This window comes from Anoplopoma fimbria, chromosome 22, assembly GCF_027596085.1.
Source record: "Anoplopoma fimbria isolate UVic2021 breed Golden Eagle Sablefish chromosome 22, Afim_UVic_2022, whole genome shotgun sequence".
Taxonomy (NCBI): Eukaryota; Metazoa; Chordata; class Actinopteri; order Perciformes; family Anoplopomatidae; genus Anoplopoma; species Anoplopoma fimbria.
Window position 1 is genome coordinate 4,072,196 of NC_072470.1, and position 17,722 is coordinate 4,089,917.

General features: G+C 38.7%; 2 protein-coding genes across 2 annotated transcripts; both read right to left on the reverse strand.

Annotated features, from left to right (window-relative positions):
* Nucleotides 1-4,562: 4,562 nt before the first annotated feature.
* On the reverse strand, nt 4,563-9,478 carry LOC129112008 (kynureninase-like). The gene is made up of 10 exons (XM_054624180.1): nt 9,404-9,478; nt 9,144-9,215; nt 8,594-8,668; nt 8,347-8,493; nt 7,573-7,671; nt 7,043-7,116; nt 6,318-6,370; nt 5,989-6,074; nt 5,451-5,681; nt 4,563-4,919 (listed from the first exon to the last, which is right to left on the reverse strand). Exons 1-10 carry the CDS (start codon nt 9,476-9,478, stop codon nt 4,800-4,802), a joined length of 1,032 nt encoding a protein of 343 aa, XP_054480155.1. The 3' UTR covers nt 4,563-4,799.
* A 2,515-nt stretch (nt 9,479-11,993) lies between these two features.
* On the reverse strand, nt 11,994-14,896 carry LOC129111924 (ladderlectin-like). The gene is made up of 10 exons (XM_054624084.1): nt 14,844-14,896; nt 14,679-14,748; nt 14,460-14,489; nt 14,322-14,366; nt 13,860-13,931; nt 13,537-13,563; nt 13,043-13,134; nt 12,772-12,897; nt 12,534-12,633; nt 11,994-12,292 (listed from the first exon to the last, which is right to left on the reverse strand). The coding sequence occupies exons 2-10, from the start codon at nt 14,725-14,727 to the stop codon at nt 12,222-12,224; spliced, it is 612 nt and encodes a 203-aa protein (XP_054480059.1). The 5' UTR covers nt 14,728-14,748; nt 14,844-14,896; the 3' UTR covers nt 11,994-12,221.
* Between the last annotated feature and the right edge of the window lie 2,826 nt (nt 14,897-17,722).

Here is a 17,722-nt window from a genome sequence, read left to right on the forward strand (position 1 = left end):
TTTGTTTCAGTATGTTTTGTGACTGCTGCAGTGTTTATTTGTCTGTTTTGGAATATGAACATGCTCTGAACAGAAAATGCGCGAGGACTTTATATATTTATATACACGTTCTGTTTCTGTTCAGATGGTTTCAATAAAACTGAAAATTTAAAACAACTTGTGTGTGCAGAAAAAATATGATTTTCATTTGAGAATGTTTGACATTAAAACACTTTTGGGATATTTACTTGTTTGCCATCAAACCCAGAGTCAAATGAAATAATCTAGAATTCATATTCTTGCAAGAGAACCAAGAAGGGTTGTTGGATAATTATATTATTGATAAATGACTTTCACTAGAATTATAATCCCAAAACTATGATTATATTGTCTTATTCTTGAATCCAAAAACAAAGAAAATATGTTTTTTTAATATAACTTATTTGCATTGTTCGTTGGCTTGCATACACTTTGTGTATTGTTTTGCAAAGAAATATTTTGACATTATTGTTGTACATTAGCACATTTAACAACAATTACTCGATTGTAGCTTCGCTAAGTTAAAAGTTAAAATGCATGTCCAAAATCTCCAGAACACGAAGCCACAATGTCTCGTTATTTGTCGCCCAAACTGTGATTCTTTCTAAACATGCAAACTCATAAATTAAATCCTAAAACAAGGCATATAGCTGCAGTTTGGTGTTACACTTTCTAAAAATTGACTAAAGAAAATTAAAGTGCAGTAAGGAAAAAAACATTTTGACCGTCCATTCAAACAGCCAGGGGCGTGCACGACATTTTGGAGGGTTATTGCTCTAAGTCGAAGAAAAAAAGCCCTAATTCAGTTAATTTCTATATAAAAAAAGCTTTTATTCCTCTCAGGGGAACAATAAGTCGCTTGGCATACTAAATAAAAAAGGACTGGAAATAGTCAACATAATAAAAACAGCATAATGAGTAAAGTGCAAGGACTGAAAGCAGCAGATAAAGGGAAAAAGTAATGAGAGGTCATCCCATTCGTTGTACAATTCACCACAATACAAAAATATGTTTTATTATGAACAACGTGTCTGCTTTACACCAGACTCCATGGCAGTTTCCCCTCTTTTGGCCTCAGTTGAAGTGAGGCAGCACCTGCTTGTAAAGAAGCCTGTCTTGTTTTCTTCTAACCTCTCTCGCCATCTGGCAGTCTGCTGGTCGTCTGTTACATCAGAGGCAAATCAGTGAAGGAGGCTCTTGTTTTATGGATGAGAAGACTGTGTGGGTGGCGGGCCAGAGGCATTCAGGTGACTTGTTAGAGAGAGGGAGAAAGTCAGGTTGTGTATGTATGTGTGTCTATACCCTGTTTATCATTGATGTCACACACACACACACACACTCATTAGCAGGGAAATCAATGGAGGAGGACGGCAGAGAGAACAGTTAGTGAGGTCTTGATGACTCAGTGTTGCTGTGTGTTCGGTTTAATGCTTCTTAAAGGCCCTGTAAATATCCACGCAGGTGTTTTAATTCATTCTGGCCAATTAGACCTCGTCACAAGTTTGATTTGTGTATTTGGAGCTCGGTTGGTAGTTTGCTGAGGTCACCAAATGTAATGAAAATGGCTGCAAGGACAGTGGATCCAGCTGAAATGGAGACATTGCACTATAAACATGTCTTTGTGTGCAGCCATCTTTGCAGAGGGAGTATAGTGCATTTACTTTGTTTGGATCATAATGAGTCGTGTTTTCTGGTGTGTGCTTTTTATATTTTGTTTAGTGACATTGACTTGGCGTGAGAGCAATATGACATCAAAAAAAATATATGGCTTCAACACGGTGTTGATGGTTGCTTTCCTCCCACAATGCAATGCACAAAAGAAAACTTACAAGTAGCTCGCAGCTGGAATAAAAAACGTATCTAATGCATTTTTGTAAAAAGATTCAGCTGTCTTTGTGTTAAGTTTTACTGGCAATGTGACTCATTTCCTGTTATAAAACGGTTAGTGTGTTGATTTCTTATTGTGAAAGCAACAAACAATCTACTATAAAGATTAATATAAAGCGTACTGTATGGAATTCTGTTTCTGTTGAACCTCAAACCCCAAAGGAAACATTATTCAACACCTGCTGGTTGCAGATGCATAACATGAGCTGTCAATCAAGCCTGGTCTGACCACGCCCACATAGTCAATCAGCCAAAGAAGAAAACACCTGTGTGTCAGGTTAATGTCATTGTTTGGCCTCAGAGGTCTTTAGAATGCCTCCATCCTCTGATCTGGATGAGGACTGGAGGAGAAAGCTTCAGAGCTGCAGAGGAGGATTACATGTGCTGTATGTGCTGAACTCATTCACAGAGTCTCCCCAGCAGGCTGTTGAGTTGTGTTGAAACTCTAAACTGTGACCTTTAGTTTGTTGTGATTGCAGAGGAACACTTTGCTGCCATCTTGTGGCAGTTTTTTTAAAGGCACATGCCTCTGATGATGCTTGGCTTAGCTGCATTATTTGATTTTTTTGCGTTTACCCTTTTCATAATCATGCAGATTTAATCCCCATCCTTTCTTTGTTGAGATGTTGTTTTTTGTTGTTGCATGCAACCATGCCTTGTAGCTGGTCCAAACAGCATATTCAAGTTAATGTTTTCCCCAAAACAGTTTTTAAATGATATTTGCAGAACAATTAATGACAAATAAAACCCCTCCATGCCCTGTTATTCTCTCCGAAATGTGCAGAGGGCATACAAACACCTATGGAAATACCCAGTATCTGTAAGAGCATAGCTCATATTCATGGACCATTTTTTATTTTTTATTTTTTACAAAATTACCTTTACAAGCCCTTTTTAAAAACACGTCAAGTATTAAATGCATTTTAAAGAAACAAAGGTGTACTATCTTGTAAACTATTTGATTTGGCTTCAAAATATTAACTTTAATGTAGACTGTTAAGACCTCCTGTTTCTAAAGCATGTAAAAGTGAATCAGCTTTCCTTCTATATATATATATATATATATATATAATGTTTATAGTGTTTTATCAGTGAGTTATTTATGACACACGTTCAACTGAATGTGGTGCATTTTTAACTCTTTCATTAATATTTGATAACTTTGTTAATTTTCTGCTCCAACATTTTTTACCTGTAGTTGCAGTTTAGAGTTTTATGTAATTAATGACAAAATGGAATTCTGAATTCCACTGAAAATGTATTAATAATAGATGATTTAATTAAAATGTATTCGACCTGAATGCCTTTCTCTTTTGGAAGTACAGAATGTTCTAGGAACATAACTCTGCTCTGCATATTAGCTTTCTGAAAGATAGTGACAGGTTGTTTGTCACAAACCTGTTTTAAAGCATCTGATAATTCCAGGACAGAATGCTGAGGAACCTGCTCAAAAGAAATCAGGTTTTATTCAAATCAGCATGTCTCTTATATGTGTGAATACCTCAATAAAGCATCATATCCAATAACCACCTCATAGGGAACTTGAGACAATAGTTACATTTAATGGGAGGCTTCCTGTTTGATGGAGTGAGAGAAGACTTCTCTCAGAGAAACATTTGCATATAAGGGAGGAATCTTTGGCACGCTAACTTCACCCATACGTGCACCCGAAACCCCCTCAGGATGAAAAGCTGCTCTTTTTTATTATTATTATATAAGAATCTAGTCAAGGAAGATTTCTGTAGCTTTTGATTGACATTTGAAAATGGAAAGACAACATGGAAGTTTGAATTTAACAGATTATTTATTAAAAAAAGATGAATTAACATGAATTTCTTTACGTTGAACTTTTTAGAGCGATTACCTGCTCTCTTCTCAGTGCTAAAGTGTCTTTGTAGGTACACAGAATGTGATTAAAGGGTATTGTAAGAGTCATTTTGTCATTGTTTTGTCTTGTAAACCTCCCACCACTTGGGGGCGTAGTTCTGCTCTCAATTAGGCCAGAGGTCAATCTAATCAGTGAGGTCACCTGAGGCAGGTGCTGCTGAAAGGGGAAGGCAGATCCTGAAGGAGGATGAACAGTGTGATTTCTTTTCACTGTGATTTAGCAAAGAAACTTCTGACACAGAAGCTGGCTGTGCTCTGTATGTTTTATGAAACCCTGTGTTTGTAAGTAATACATTTATATTGGAAGCTGAACATTTCTTCAGTTGTTGGCACGCGTCTGAACAAACCAATCAGCAGCCCTAGTGTCCTTCATTGAGGACAACGGGACGTCAGAACACCTGAATGCCGGCCAACACCAAGGTATGTGCAGCACTGCCTCCAACAAAGGACTGCACACTGTTTGAAATGTTTGAAATGTGTGCACACATGACTTTGCACATAAAATCCATCGGTGGTGACTGTATGAACGAACTGAGCGCATATTTGAATATGCCTAACTGACTATGAAAAAAGGACTTCCGATGCTGAACTCTTACATTTGGCTTGGAATAGAGGTAGAGATTACATTTGAAAATACTCCAGTAAAGTGCAATAACCTCAAAACTGCACTCCGTTCTTAAAAAACTAAAATATAATCTACAATTGTTTCTAATAATTTATCTTGTGGAGCAAAAAAATAGAGCCGAGCTAAAACCAACAAAACATCCATATTCTTCACCAAATCTGAAGATTGTGTAAACTTTATTGTAATTGGTGGGGGTGGACGGTTTAACTTCAGATGCATGTTGACAAAGACATATAAAAGAAGGATAAAACGAACATGATTCAATCCAGTTGAATAGCAGATTGTTTTTCAAGTAAAAAATCCCCCTATTTTAACGGTTTCACAAGTTTTCATTAAAGCAAAGTTTGCAGCAGTCAGTCAGAGTAAACGACCCTCTCCTCGCTCACTGGCTGTTGGCAGTGAGAGCTGATCCCAGGGTTTCTATGAAGCGATGAACGTCGCTGAAGGAGTTGTAGAGCGGCACCGGAGCGACTCGCAGCACACTGGGCTCCCTCATGTCACACTGAACAACACAAACAAAGTTCATCAGCAGATAAATCTATCATGTTTTATGTTGTATGCCCATCGATATATAATACATCCAAAAATGTGTTTGCAGTTCAAATGATGTGTATTTCAAACATTTTCTTTATTATACGTATAGATAAAATGAGTGCTTTCTTGTGCGTTCTCTATTTTTTAGTTTTCAAGCCTACACATGTCACTCTACTATGCAGATCAGGGTCTTTTTGTGATAGGAAACTGGTCTTTTTGATTCATATGGACATAAAATAGCACGTCCCATCCTTTATCTTACTATGTATATTAGGACCGTTATGCACCAAATATGTACGTAAAAACCTACTTGGAAGTTTCTTAAGATCAGTGTTTTGTTTTGTTTTTGTAGTTGCTGTATCACATGAATAAAACGGTATGATTTAATATACTGTAGAGGTCACGTAGCACTGCTTCTCATCTCAGATTGGGTTTTCCTTCCTGTTGGTGCTCTTCCATCACAATAACTCTCCTCGACTAAAAGCTGTTTGATACTCACAGCGACGCCCCTCTTCTCCAGCTCCTGGAAGATCTTTTTGATGGGGATGGAGAAGCGGAGTGAGAGCTGACAGCCTCTCTGCTGGGGGTCCGAGGGCGTGATGATGTGGACGTGAGGTTTGTGAGGCTGAGTTGGGTCCTCGGCGTAGTAATGCTGGATCAGATACTCCAGGTAGCCCGTCAACAGGACGGACTTCCTGCGCAACGCCTGCATGCTGGTCATCTTAAACACCTGGAAAAGTATTGAAAATCACTACTCACGTTGTTGACGTGACGGAAATAATTGGGGGATTTTTTACACAAACTTAAAGTTTTTCTTAGTGGGTCGAATGAAAATTAGTAAACCATATAAAACACATTTAATAATCCTAAATGAAATGCATCGTTAGAAAGCTGAAAACGGCTCATCTTCTTGAAAAGATGACATTTTGGAGATTTTCACAAGATTTAAAAAGAAATTATGGAGCAAATTTCTAAATCTGCTCCATAATCTGCTATGAAACCATTCAATCTGGGCATAAATGAACGCACTGCAGTACCTCCAGACTGGCCTGCAGCGGGCAGACCAGCAGGATGGGCTGGTTTGACAGTCTGAAGCCGTTCACTCCAGGCTGCAGCTCCAACACTGAGATCAAACACACCCAAAAAAACACAGTCGCAGTTTGTATTTAAGGCATTTAAGAACAGACAAATGTTGAGATGCATGTATCTGTATTTGCAATGCAAAGTATATGAATTATAGATGTAATGCTCATTAGAAAATTACAACTTTGAAATCTCATCAGCGGCTTCAGAAAGGTGAAGCTTATTGTCGTATACAATCATGACAGGTTAAGTGGGAATTGGTAAAAACTAATATTTTCTTTACCGTTATTCATCTGGAACCGAGTTTTAAGGTCATGACCCCACCATCCCAACAACCTGCAGGAAACCGAAGATGTAAATGATTTAAAAATCATATTTGTATATTTAGAGACATTAACTGCTCGCTTCTTTTAGTGTTAGACAGTCCACAGAATGTGATCAAGCAGTTTTGGGAAAAGACATTTCTCAGCAAATCTTTCAGAGAATGTTGGTAAGAAAAGATTGACATCATTTTTGTTCGTTAGTGAGAGCACAAAATGATATTTAACATATATTTAAAATGATAAATATAAGTATATACAGAAAAAAACAATAAATATATAAAAATGGAAAGTAAAAAGAGAAATAAATAAAATAATAAATTACCCAATGAAACATGGAAATATAAAGAGAAATAAATAATTAATAAGTATTTTAATTTTATTAATTATAAAATTGTTTTTTTTTTGCATATACGTTCCTAAATCTTTTTCTGTATATCTTCTAAAATGTATTACATTTTTTCAATTTCATTTATATTTGCTTCCATGCCCATTACTTCATTCTATTAATTTTTTCTTTATATTTCCACATTTATTTAATCGTTCTTTTGCAGATTCATTGTTTTTTTTCTATGATTCCATTTACATCAATTAGCCTAAGGTTATGCTTTAGCTGGTTCCTGAATATTATTGTATTTTTTCTAACCATTAAATAACCCTGACTGAGAGTAACAGTGTAAGTACTCACGCAGGTTTGATGGTGTATTTGTGTTTCTCGTGGATAAACGCCCCGGCTAGTCCTCCAGCACCTGAGTTTACATACTGTGAAAAGACAGTCAGTCGTCTCAGTGTGCAGTCCAAATGATTTTTGTTCTCATATTCAGTCTTGTGTGGAGAATTCCCTCAGTACACATTTGATAACGCAACACAGTCTCACTGCAATTCGTGAAATAGTCACAAAATTAAATCTATTGGTTTTGTGTTCGTTTAGGCAACAAAACCAGGATTGGTTAGGTTGAGGCAACAAATCCACGACCGTGAATCCTAAACGTGGAGTCGAACACCGGTCTCCTGGTTGACAGTCTTGTTATTGGTTATTGGACCCACCACATCCCCTCCAATGCATCTCCACTGTGAATTAACATCCTAATTCTATTTCCATTGGCATTATTTCCGTGCTGTGCGACATGGAACAGACAATTCCTGTCCCTGGACACGAACCAACACATTGCATTTGGTGAGTATTTACTGAACTTCTGGGCTGCATAACCTACTGACCTTGTAGGAGCACCAGCAGGCGAAGTCGACTCCCCAGTCGTGCAGCTTCAGCTCGACGTTCCCGACAGCGTGGGCGCAATCAAAACCCACAAAACAGCCCTGACAGACAGAAAGGGATAGTCTAAGTCTGAATAGTTTTAAGGATCAAGACTTTCAATGTGAGAGGGGATGAGACTAAAACATACATTTTAGAACAATTCATTTCTGAGCAATTTGAAACGTCTGATTTTTAAGCAAAGTAAAACAGTGTTTACATGCAAATGAGCATGTAAAAAAACACTAGTCAAACAAAAGTCCTGCATTTAAACTTTTCATTCACAAAATGATGAGCATGAAAGTAAACTAAGTGTTATTAATGCATCCATCTGTATCACTTTAAGTTGCAGCTTGTAAAGGTGGAGCTAATTTCATCATATTCTGATGGATACCTTAATATGTGATTATATCATATCATATGTATATTTTCTATTCATAATCTGATCTAATCTGCAAAGTAACTAAATGCCTAGCTAAATCTGTCAAAATAAATAATAAATACAGCCCTGTAATAAAACGAAGTAAAACTTCAATATATCCCTCTGAGACATAGTGCAGTATAAAGTAAAATAAAATAGAAATACTCGAGTAAATGTACATTCCACACCTGATGAACCTTTGCAGGGAAATTGTATTTCTTGAATGTATGTTTGAGCGAATGATTACTACGATATTTAAAGTATGAAATAACAAAACACTATAATAATAGAATCTAGAATAGATGTGTCTGTTTGTTACCTTCCTCTGGCCGGCCTCAGTGATGGCGGCCATGTTGAAGAGCTGGCCGGTGTAGTACTGAACCCCGCTGAACATCACCACAGCAATGGAGTCGCCCTCCTTCTCGATCACCTCCAGGATGTCCTCCGTTCTCAGAGTCTCTTCTCCCTGATCAGACACATTATTTCACTCTTCCTCCTCAGTTATTACATGAAAATATAAAAAACATTAAAGCACTTTGTTTTCCCAAAAAATCATGAAACAGTACCAGTCTGGGTTGAAGCATCAGCATGCTCTTCTGAGGGTCGAATCCTCGCAGCCGGATCTGAGACTCTACAGCATACTGAGAGCGCAGAGAAGAAACATTAACATTCAGTTTTCTACTTGACACAAGAGGTGATATCTTATAATATATCCTTCATATGAGCATCACAATAAACCATTTATCTTCTTTTATTCTTATGGTTTGCAGAAAATGCATTCCAAAGTAAATAAATGTGATCTGGGGTAAATTCTGGATTTGCTTAGACCATATATCCTCTACTTTTGATATCTTACATCCTTGTTCTATATTCGCATTGAAGAAGCCTTCCTCTGCGTTTTCGTCTCTTTCTCAGATGTTACATTTGCACTAGCGTTTAAACATCCAATTCATGTTTTTCTTTGAGCCGCTGGGGTCAGAAGTGCAGCAGTAGTACAACCATGTAAAGACATTTATCTACATTCCAGCAGCAAAGGAAGGATTTTCAATAAAACTGGTGTTTTAGTGTCGACGTGTGGGACCTTGACCCGTGCAGAACCTCTGCATGTTTGCTCACATGGTCTGACGGAAAGGCCTTGTCCTCCAGAAGGATTTTGTGCCGAGCTGCTGTGGGTTTGTAGAAGGAAAGCTGCAGAATAATGACATGAAAGGACAGTTAGTACTGAACTTCATTAAATGTCCACAGTGGATTCAAATTAATTCATACGACACATTTGCATGGCAATGTTTCAAAATGTTGTTCTCCCTTTTTTAATTTGTAATTTTCAATCATCACTTTTGGAGATAAAAACAGTTTTGGTGAATGTAAAACGTTACCAGTAGAAGGTGTAAATTAACTGTCAGGCCGTTCATCAGCGCCACCTCCTCGGTTTTAGCTCCTGTAAGAAACATTTCATGTTTTTTTTCATTATATGATCATTTTTGTTAAAAATGTCCATCTCCTCAGGTATTTCTGAAAAAGTTTTATTTTCAATGTCATGTTATCCTGTATGTCAGAAGATGACACATTTTTCACCACTACAACAGTATTATGGGTGTTTATGTCCATGTTGGCTGTACTGATCTATAAACTGTTTGTGCAAGACACAGTACAGAATATGGTAAATGGTAAATGGACTGTACTTGTATAGCGCTTTTCTAGTCTTCCGACCACTCAAAGCGCTTTTACATTACTAATCATTCACCCTTTCATACCCATTCATACACTGATGACAGGGGCTACCATGCAAGGTGCCACCTGCCCATCAGGGTCTCTCTAATCATTCACACCCATTCATACACCGATGGCACAGCCTTCGGGAGCAACTCAGGGTTAAGTGTCTTGCCCAAGGACACATCGACATGGACTGCCGGAGCCAGGGATCGAACCGCCGATCCTCTGATTGGAGGACGACCCTGCTCTCCACTGAGCCACAGCCGCCCAATATAGATAACCAGTTTACCCTGCACAAAACTTTTACACATTCAACATTTGTATTTTCTTGTTTTGGATTATGGAACCATAGGAGTGCCATAAAAGAGAATAAATCCGGAAAATACATGTGGAAAAATAGAGAGAAATTATTAAAAGGGGAAAAGGGAATGCATATACAGTATATATGTTTTATCAGTGAATTATTTGTGAGTCACGTGACGCACGTTCAACTGAATGTGGTGCATTTTTACAAACTCTTTCATTAATATTTGATAACTTTGTTAATTTTCTGCTCCAACATTTTTTACATGTAGTTGCAGTTTAGAGTTTTATGTACTAAGTGACAAAATGGAATTCTGAATTTCACAGAAAATGTATTAATAATAGATGATTTAATAAATATGTATTCGACCTGAATGCTTTTCTCCTTTTGGAATTACTCAAATCTGCATGTCTCTTATATTTGTGAACACTTCAATCAAGCATCATATTCAATAACAGCCTCATATGGAACTTGAGACAATAGTTACATTTAATGGGAGGCTTCCTGTTTGATGGAGTGAGAGAAGACTTCTGCTCCGGCTACATATTATTTTTATTATTGATAATATCATTTTGTAATTGTTGTTTTCCTGTAATCCTTTGAGGTAGAAACATATGACTTTTCTCAGAGATTCGGCCAGCGGTTTCCATGGGAACCGGGAAAAACGGCGAGAAATGTCCCCATAGAGATGAATACGTTTTGGGCGTGGAGAGAGAAAACACTCAACTTTGGGCCCAGACTGAATAGTCATACTTTAACGTAAAAAAATGATTCGAGGTTTAAAACGTGAACAAAACTCTGGACTATATTGGGCCAAATGGGCATTTTGATAGCTAGCACAGATTTCATGACATCAGAGTTTAAGTTTTCAGGAAAACTTAAATTAAAGTTTGGTAATTTTCTATATTTTTCTTCCTGTCCGCAAATCTCATGTTTGAGTCCAAACAAATAATGACCTGATGATGAACAACGGAAGCCTGACATATATATTATTCCTCTATTCTGTACAGATCGGTAATTGGTCAAAAACTGAGACAAGAGAGTGTCACTGGGGGGAAACACATGGGTGTCGACCACAGACTGTATATAAGAACTGGACTCAGACATTGTGATGTCACCCATTGGTTTGTGGCATGCCGTTTTGAAGTCTTGAGATCGGCGAATTGGCCGTCGCAATCTTGGATAGCGGTCGTCGCCATCTTGGCTTTTAGCAACCAGAGAATGAAAGTTTCCATATTTTGAATGCGGAGGATTGATGTACAGACACCGTATGCAGCTCTGGTAGTGGCAGCGAACCATCAATCACAGTATGCCCTAAAGCATATTTTGCTTTATGGTCTATTTTACTCTAAAAGGCACCATAATCTACCAAATGAAAGACTTGAAACTAGGGGTTGAGACCATAAACTCAAGTTTACAATGTTTACTGAGGTAATATATCAAGTTAGAAGTAGGGTAATTTTCTCATAGACTTCTATACAATCAGACTTCTTTTTGCAACCAGAGGAGTCGCCCCCTGCTTGTCAGTAGAGAGAATGCAGATTTTAAGAAAGTTCTGCATCACATCAGAACCGTAGGTTGCCACCTAGTGTGCGGACACCAACCCAGAGCAGCAGAGGGGTCTACATCACTGGTGAATACAGGTTAAAACGCTTCAAACTCTTTTTTCCACTTCTAACCTTCATAACTTCCTTTATTCTAGAGCCAGTACCTCTTAGTAGCATATCAAAGAAGAGTTTTTCTTATTTTTAATTTATGCCGTACCTCTTATGGCACCAACACCATGGATCAAAGCATTAGTTCTGTGATATATGATTCGATTTGAACTTAATTGAACCAGGGCTCTAGACTGCAGTTACTCTGAGAGGAAAGACCATTCATCTTTAGACTACTGCTGGACTTCAACAGCCACTTTTAAACCAAGCTCTTAAAGGAAGATCACACATTGTCCTATTCTCATAAGTCTTTATTATGGGAAAGAACCAACTGTCACAATCACAAACACAAAAATCTTTGACACCAAAGTTACTTAACACTTCGTCATCTTCACACTTTGAAGAATACACAATAGAAATCTATCATTCAGTAAGACACTCAACAGAACTCATGAGTTGTCCTTAAACAGTAAATAAACACCAGCTGATCCGTTCCAAGGCCTCAGATGTTTAGAATGTATGTTAACAGCTGAAAGGGTTCTTGGAGCAGATGAAGCGGTAAGCAGAGCCACACTGGGTGTTACCCCAACCATCTGAAATTTCATTTAAAAAAAGAGAAAAATAAGTAACACATTTTTGAGTAACAAATGATAAACCATAATGTTTATGGTACTATCACTCGTACTCCAGGCTCCTGAAGTACAAGTCAGTGACCCATATCAAGATAAAAATCAATATAAATACAGTCCCTGAGACCAAGACAGAAATCCAGGTTCAAGTATTGAAAAGCTGAACTAGTAAAGCTAGGCAGCCAAAGCAAACAGGAGGACTTACAGGAGCTGCGTAGGTGGATGCAGGGGTAGCTGCTGGAGGAGGACTGGGAGTACCAGTTGGTGTAATAGAAACCCTCACGGTCAATCCACATCCACCGGCCCTGAGAGACAAAGAGCACGAGAGTAAGGAAGTGTTGTCTTAGTCTCTTCATTAGCTCTTGTGTGATTCTGGACGCCCTTTGGACCAGGTCCTGGGCTTGATCTGGGCCGGCTACCGGTATTTCTTTATAAATTCAGACCTGCAGGCTGAAGCCTCCCATCCATGCGATGCTCTGACCAGCTGTCTGTGTCATCTGCTGGAGGAAGCTGTACTCTCTGGGGTTGGTGGCCGAGGCCAGGTGGCCACCCAGATTGTTGCAGTGCTCCTGTCGGTCAGAGGAAGAACATAAATAGTTAGGTAAATTAATTTCTTCATGTTGCATTCATCATTTGCGTTGACGGTAAGTTCTAAAGTAGCTAACTTATTGAGCTGCTCATAATAACAACACAGAAGTGTAAAGGTGGAAGTACCTCAGCGCTGTACCAGGTCATGGGAGTACTGACGAACAGGAAGCAGCGAGAGCCATGGCTGAACCAGCCGTTTGGACAGAAGTTATAACGAGCTACAGACAGACAGACAGAGCAGAGAGAATGTTGCCTTCAACAGAGCATTTTGACTAAAACACACTGATAATAGGTCCTTTCTAATCTCCCTTCTTACAGCCTCCTACAGCAGAAACAGCTGCTCTAATGACACCAACATCTGTCTGTATGTATCCGACATATTTTGGAGAATAGTTCTCAGAGGAGTAAATCTAGACAGGTTATAGTAAATAGCCTAAGAGCTGCAAAAATACTGCTACGTCATCTAAGCACGTCATGCTTATATTTTCTCCATGACATTTGTGATATTTGGAAACAGGAGTTTGACTTTTATTCTACTGTCTCTCTCATTGTTATTGCCATGAGGACCTCACTAATGAAGACACATAAAGGAAATATTAAAACAGTGATGTGGCACTTACATTCAGGTGCTGCTGCCTCCTCAGGTGCTGCACAAACAGCAACAAACAGTCAACACAATGGTTAGTATATGTATCCATGTTATATAATGTATATACTGTATATATGTATATATTGCAGTACCAAAATGTGTCAATATGTGTGTGCTAAGTCTTATCATTGTGCGCATAACAATTGTTTAAAAATGTCTTTAATCTAATTGAACTTTCAGGATCAACTAGATAAATTACAACTATGATAACTCAAATATGTAATTCCCCCCTTTGTTAACTATAAGCAGCCACAGGGTCTATTGTTAAGAATGACATGTGTCCTTTCTCATTACCGTTTCTCGGAACAGCGACAGAATCTTCTGGCACAGATACTTCCTCATCTTTCTTCATCTTCTCCTCCAACTCTGAAACATGTGCAAAAGTTCCGACTTGACAGAACGTGAAGGAAAAGGTAACGAATGTCGGTCTTAAATATCAACAAGCATGAACAACACCAGCTCTATTTTGAAGGTCATGAGTTGTCTGGTTTCTGCTGGTTTCGACATCATGTACCAGGCTGAGTTGTAATTGTTTCACTGTTGAACCTGTTGCTGTTAACATGTGCCCTACAGTGGGGTCAAATCCAACACAACTATCTACCCATCTGAGCTTACTGGTGGAACTTGTTTTTCCTAACTTTGGATATTAGTGGACAAGCTGCGCTATTTTGATCATTTGTTTAGGTAATGTTCTCACATGTTTTGTAGCTGTCACAGTGCAGGCTGAAGAACATGAGATTTAAAGAGGACACTCACCATGTACAGCTACTATCTGTTCCTTCAGGGCCTCCACTGCTGCTTCTGTGAATGAATCACATCAGAGGTGGCGTTACATAGATGAAACTCTTACTGTCTGACTGAGTGTGTATTAAAGCAAAGACTTTAGAAACTGACCTGGAGCCTTCACTTTGTCTTCAGCCGGAGCTGCAGAGAAAAACACAACACTGTCAGTAACAGTAGTGATCTTGTTACTCCTCTGTCCCTCACTGTTCACTGCTACACACAGCTTTACAACAGAGTTCACTGTGACAGTGGCTTGCTGATTGACTCATGAGCACATGGATTATGTAGGTGTGTTCAGTCTAAATTGTCTGTGTTTGTGTTGAATATCACCTGCAAATGAAGCGCAGAGGAGAACGGAGAGCACCAGGAGAGTCTTCATGGTGATGAACAACGGTAAGTTCTGTGTAGAAGAAAAACTGCCAATAAATATACGGAGGAGAGCAGAAGGCCCCCACGACCTTCACTGAATGAGGAGAAACACAGCCGGTGTCTTACCTGTCAGGTAAATGTGAAGCAAAGTGTTTCAGGTATGAGCCGAGCGATGCAGTGATGATGAGGAGTTCTCCCTGCTCTTTATATACACACTCTTGAACCGAGTGTTGATGGTTGTCTATGACTCAGCCTCGTCTGCAGGAAGATGATTGCACATAAAGATATGAACCTGAACTCTGATCTTTTTCCTGGCAGCATGTAAAGAGTTTATTGTTGTGATTTCTGGTCAATGCTTTAAAAAAGTGAAACTGGACTGGATATTAAGATACAGTATGTGTGTCAGCTGTGTGTTCTGCATTTGTATTTTAAAGGTGACTACTACGTCGGGACCTTCAGTTCGCGGCTGTAGTAACTTGAGTTCAGCTAGTGCAAACAGCAGCACCAGGGGGTCTGATCCTGGACTGTACTGACACTCCTGTCTGATCTGGTCTGGCCACAGGCCGCTGTGACTCCACTTTGGATTTAATCAAATAAACAAACCAGGAAAACTAACTAACCATTCAGCCCCGGTTAGTAGCACAGTAAACACACAGATGGCGAAAGCTCTCGGCGAGTGACTTTGGACTGGCAACATCTCAGGTTGGCTATTTATCTAAACATATCATTAGTGCAACTAATGACAACACTAACTTACTGACAATCATTCCAAATGGCATCAGTAAATGTTTTTGATGTGGCTGTTTTCTTGTTAAAGCTGAGCTAAGCAAGCTTTAATGTAAACTATACTATACTGCTGGTCATTGTAATGTTTGACTGTGTATTTTATAGCTGCAGCCACTGTTCCACTAACTTCTGAAGCCAAGGGTATGGCTTGGTTGGGCTACCACACAACCAAGAATTGTGTTAACCCATGGAACAACAAAGACAATGACTGAGCACAATAGGCCGCACTCTTCCATTTTCATGTAGGTTCACTTATGAATTATGTGTACAGTAGCTTCACACATGGAAAAGACAGTCTGCAGACATGGTGATTGATCAGTTAGTGAAATTAGCCTTGAAGCCTTGAAGAACTCAAACTCTTTCCTCATAATGTTGAGCTCTGAAATAAAGGTCATTATTTTAGGCCATGCCCTTCCTTCCCATCAAAAGATACTCATGTGGCTGTGTCCACATCTGAAGAATCATGGTGGAATAAAGAAAGTCTAAAGTTTGTTTAGTGTTCCTGTAAATCCCCAGATGATCATAAATACCTTTACATCACTGCCTCAAGGACACAATATGCGTACAATGAAATAACACAATGTTTTATTGTCTGTTTCTCAAGAGTTTACAGACATGAATGAATACCCAAATGAATAAGTCATTAACTACACTAAAGTCTGGCTGCTGGGAATATTACTGTTCATACAGTGCAAAAGAGCATACTGGTTCCTAGCTTTCTGTCATGATGATATTAAACTTAATTTGTATAGCACTATACTAAAGATGTTAGAAGGTCTTTCAAAGCAAAAAAAAATGAAATGCTATAAAACAATAATCATTGAACACAATATAGATGTATGGCAATAAAATAAAAAAATGTCTGTCATTATACCCATTCAGATATAATGACAGACAGCTACAATATGTTTGACCCATTTTTTAGTCCATACTTGAATTGGCTAAACACTGAGACACTACCAAATATCTCTTGCTGCTATACATCAGCCTGATGGAACACTTCCTTGAGTTCAGACGAGTGGGAGGATGAAGAGCTCTTTTTCAGCATTACTGTCAGTAAATGTATGGAAATACCTGAGAAGAAAAATATGATGTAAACAGAATGTAAACAAAAAGCCAGCATTAATGTACCAGCCATTGTTACACAGTGTTTTCTTCGAATGTTATCTGAAAGGTAACTTATAAAAGGTATTTATGAGTGAATCTATGGTCCCTTCTGTTCCACTGAGGTCTTGACATGGCAATGGGACAGGATGCAGCGGTGCAGGTTGCTGGAAGACGCAGTAGGTGGAGCTGCAGCTGTCTGGAAGAATCTTAATGCTTTAACACTTGCAACGAGCTCAGCTGCTGCTGATTCGGTCAAGGCTGCAAAACTGAAAATAAATAATACCTTAAACATTCTAGTTTAATGCACGTAGCGTTTTGGTTGCCTGGCTATTAATGATGCAATGTCCATCCTGTCTGTCCTCAGAATCAGCAGCTGGCAGTATGTTCTCCGTGCAGAGCGTTTGATTTTCTCTCCTTACCTGACCTCAACCACTTCCTGACCCTACCATTCTGGCAGGATACCAACAGGATGGTTAATTTGATTGAATATCAAATGGCTAAAGGTGAATACATAGGTTACTGCCTAGCTCCATACAGCTATCTCTCAGCAGCTGACCAACGGGCTTCCACGACCCTAACATTCAATTTTAATGTCTAATTTCAGCCATCTCCACTTTAGCGTCAATCTTACCCTAAATCCAATCCTATCCCCCTCAATAGTGGGGGAGATCTTTTCTGTGCGCACTAGAGGACACTGGTGGCGCCATTGTGGTAAACACAGCAGCCCGGCACAGATTGCAGTCAAGTGAGCCGGACCAATGTATAAACCTTCATAATGTTGAATAAAGTGCCTTCATACAAGCCAAGAAAGTGTCAAGACAAAAACAATCAAGTATTAAATAAGGTCAGTCATCTAGGCCAGTGGTTCTCAACCTTTTTTCAGTGATGTACCCCCTGTGAAATATTTTTTCAGCCAAGTACCCCCTAACCAGCGCAAAGAATTTTTGGTTGAAAAAAGATGGAATACACAGCGCTGTGCCATCAGTGTCTGACTTATTAAACTGTCAACACTGAAGATTGCATTGTTGCATTGAATTCAGTTCATGAACTTACACTTATATTTTATTGAATATTTATTAAATAACTATTTTGAAAGGATTTTTGAATGGATG